Source organism: Myotis davidii, unplaced genomic scaffold, assembly GCF_000327345.1.
Source record: "Myotis davidii unplaced genomic scaffold, ASM32734v1 scaffold1494, whole genome shotgun sequence".
NCBI classification, from domain to species: Eukaryota; Metazoa; Chordata; class Mammalia; order Chiroptera; family Vespertilionidae; genus Myotis; species Myotis davidii.
The window spans coordinates 3,785,125-3,788,746 of NW_006286246.1; the positions used below are offsets into that span (position 1 = coordinate 3,785,125).

At 61.4% G+C, this 3,622-nt stretch overlaps 1 protein-coding gene across 1 annotated transcript in view; it reads left to right on the top strand.

Annotated features, from left to right (window-relative positions):
* IGF2R (insulin like growth factor 2 receptor) overlaps positions 1–1,934 on the top strand; it is a gene marked incomplete at its 5' end in the record, with an annotated part of 85,721 nt that extends 83,787 nt beyond the window's left edge. The window contains 1 exon segment of the mRNA XM_015560021.1: positions 1,870–1,934. Coding sequence (XP_015415507.1) covers positions 1,870–1,919 — 50 coding nt within the window.
* Positions 1,935–3,622: the final 1,688 nt, after the last annotated feature.

Below are 3,622 nucleotides of genomic sequence, written 5' to 3' on the forward strand. Positions count from 1 at the left end.
GGGGCCCTGGCCCCAAGTGTCCCCCAGGCCCCGTCCCGCCCTGGTCCCTCCCACCCTGGTCCCTCCTGCACTCAGAGCTGGAGCGCCTGCCGCCCCCAATACGCCCACCTTCTTGACTCTTCATCTTTGCTCGTCTTACGTTGCCACTCACAGCACCATCATTCACGACAGAGTTTGCATAATTACTGATGGCATTTACATGATTGCATATGCAATTCGTAAGTACTTAGGAAACACGTTTCTCTTGTACATTTCTGCTTTGGGGAGAGTAGTCTGCTGTGCCTCTCAGGACACGAGTCTGTTGGCCGTGTTGTCCTCCAGTGACCCACGGTCAGCGGCCAAGCACGGACAGCAGCTCCTGAACGAATACGCGTCTAGTGGGCTCCTCCGGCACTGACAGGGGCTAGTGGGCTCCTGCCGGCACTGACGGGCAGCGGAGACCGTGATGGCCGGAGGGACGGTGCCGAGGGAGGGGCGTGAGGCCCCGGGGTGTGCTATGCCCGGGCGTTGCTTGGAGAGGGGCTGGAAGGCGGAGTTTGTGTTCGGGCCGCTGCCGTCTAACTGGGGCGTGAGGACACGTGGAAGGCGGGCCTCTGGGTCCCGTGGGAACATGGGCTTCCTCCTGGGCTCCCTGGGTGTTGGCTGCATCACGGACGGGCACGCAAAGGCCCACCGCCTGCACGGAGGGCCAGCGCCTCGAGGAACCTGGCTTTCAGGGACGGTGACAGAAGGGATGGCCAATGGGAAGCGCTTGCAGAAGTGGACAGAGACGAGGTGGCGGCCAGGGCTTTGCATGCCTGTGGGAGCGAGGCGGAGAAAGGTGGGGTTCAGGCTGGATTCCAGAGGTCAGACTGCATGCGGGGTGCATAGATGGGGCTGGGAGAAGGGGGTACAAGGCTTATGCCTCCAGCAAATGGGGGGTGGGCCCTTGTTTGAGAAGGGACCGCGCGGGTAGGAACAGACCTGGTGGCAGCTCTTCGGGGAGAAGGGGGTGCCATCAGGAGCTCTGTGCTGGCAGTGCTAAGGCTGAGAGGTGTTAAGAGCAGCCTTTGAGCACCAGGCGGGTGGCCCCGTTGGGTGGAGCATCTCCCTGTGCACTGATTCCCGGTCAGGGCACACACCCAGGTTGTGGGTTCGATCCCCAGTTGGGACGCGTACAGGACGCAACCAATCGATGTTTCTCTCTCACATCAATGTTTCTCTCTCTCTCTCTCTCTCTCTCTCTCTCTCCCTTTCTCTATAAAAAATCAATAAAAAGCCCCCCACATGTTCTCAGGTGAGGATTAAAGCCGCCCCTTACCAAACAACAACAGACAAGAGTACCCGGTGCGAGGGAAGGGGTGTCAGGCAGGCGGTTGGATGTCTGGGTTGTGCTCAGAAGAGAGCTTTGGGCTGGACTTGTATTCTGGGACGTGGCCCCAGGCACTGGTAGTTGAAGCTGGAGATAGGCCAGGAGGGGGCAGAGAGAGGACACGCGGAGGTCGGAGGGAGGGGCTGTTGGTGAGGGAAATTTAGAAGACATGGCAGCCGACGGAAGGACAACTGCCTACCGGGCTAGTGTGATGTACGGAGGACAGCAGGCTGGCCGAGGAGGAGCCGTCAGATCTGAGGACACAGCCACGGCGAGTCCCCAGGGCGAGGACGGGTCAGCGGGAGGCGAAGGGAAGTGAGAGACGAGGAGGTGGTGTTCCTGTGTGTGGATCACCCTGTCCAGCGAGCTGGGCGTGGAGGACAGCTGGGGAGGGGGAGCACTAGAGAGGGCGGGTCAGGGAGAGATGACGTCACGTCAGGGGAGCGAGGGCCTGGGCACAGGCAGGGGCTGGGCCCGCGTGCAGGGTGGAGGGGTCTTTGGTGGGTGACACAGGGGGGAGGGGGAGGAGGTGGACGCCAGTGCCCTGAGGTCTGAATGTTCTGGGTGAGAGGGTTCGGCTTCTGCCCGAGAAGTTTCTCTATTAGTGAAGGTGGAGGAAGGCCACTGGCTGGTGAGGGGAAGGGGCGAGAACGTGGAGTCTAGGGAGGAGGAAGGCGGGGGACAAGAGGGTGCAGGCCGGCTGAGGGACCCCCGAGTGCACGGATTGCATAGGTTCATAACAGTACCTGTCTCATAGCCCTGTCGGGAGAATGAATGAGATGATAATATGCGTAAAATGCTTAGATCCAGGGAATGCTAGTTATTTTAATGTGCAATTCATGCGTCCTGCCAGAAGGTGGCAGCCCTGCCAGTTGGGAACTTGGAAAATCCAGGTTGTGCATTCCTTTCTCTGGAATGAAGCTCTTCATGGGGAACAGGTGGCTGTCCCCTTTTGCCTGGCTAACGGGCGCAGGGGGGACCCCGCTGGCCTAACTTCCTTCTTTCTCTCTGGACACGTATGCCCAGGACGGGAAGCAGGCGCAGCCCTGTGCTTGTCGGGGCCCAGCGGGCGTATCCCCGAGGGGTCTCGCACACAGGCCCTGGCCCGCGGGGAGAAGACAGGAACGTCTTAGCAGCTGAACTGCTCCTCAGTGCAAACACCAGAACCGCCGCCAGCGCTCCGAGCCCCACGTTCCGTCGTTTTCTAAAAGCGACACACGGGAGTGTCTGCATTTCCCCCGAGAACGCCTCCGTGGTCCGTCTGGGTGCCGCCTTCCGTCACGTGGCCCTTCTGGTCTCGAACACGGATGGGGGGCTGGGTGGAGAGAGTGAGGGGCCGGGGCTCATGGAGGGCGGAGGGTGGAGGGCTCAGGGTGTGCCGAGGGAGCAGCAGGCGCCCGGGGCGAGTCGTGGCTGGTGTCTCCGCCTCGTTTCTCCTCGTTCGTTCGACTGGGAAGATGACAGGGAGGCAGCAGCCCCAGCTCACGTCGCCGGGGGCTTGCTCTGTGCCAGGACGACACGAAGGGCTCGCTGTGCGTGAGCCGCAAGAAGCCTCCAGACAAGCCAGGGTGGCCGGTATAGCATGACCCGCGACCCGCTCCCCACTCCCGGCGAGGGGCTGGAGGCACAGAGGGTGCCTGTCCTTGAAGGCCCACAGCTTCTAGCGCAGGCTGAGTCCTGAGCCGGCTCCCTCACCGCTGCCCCCTGCTGGCCGCTGGAGGGCTGGGCAGCGCACGGCCCAGGGCCCGCACCAGCCTGTACCTGAGGGTGAGCAGCAGCAGCCTCTGTGGGCGATCTCCCGGCAACATGGGTACATTCCATGCATCACACGTAAACCGGGAAGGAAGTGCTGGTGAAGGGCCTTCCAGGGCCTGTTCTGATTGTTACGCCCTCTATTGCTCTAGCACGAGTGTAATGATTCCCATTTTACAGACGAGGAAACTGAGGCATGAAGAAGCAAATAGCTTCCCTAAGTCACACAACTGACAGGAGGCAGAGCAGACATTTAAAGTTACAGTCTTTCCACAGTGGGGCCTCCCCTCGTGTCCTTACTGAGTCCCCAGTCTCTCAGGACTCAGTGGACTTACCCAGCAGTGGACGGTCAGATAAGACGACTGCGCCCGCCCTCCCAGCCCTGAGGCCGGGGTTGCGGGCGGGAGCTCCAGGCACAGCCCCACTCGCGGTCCCACCTGTCTCCTCCAGATCTGGCTGTTTGAGCATCGCGGTGGGACGGGCATCACCACCGTGTTCCAGAAGGTGGGCCTGGTGAAT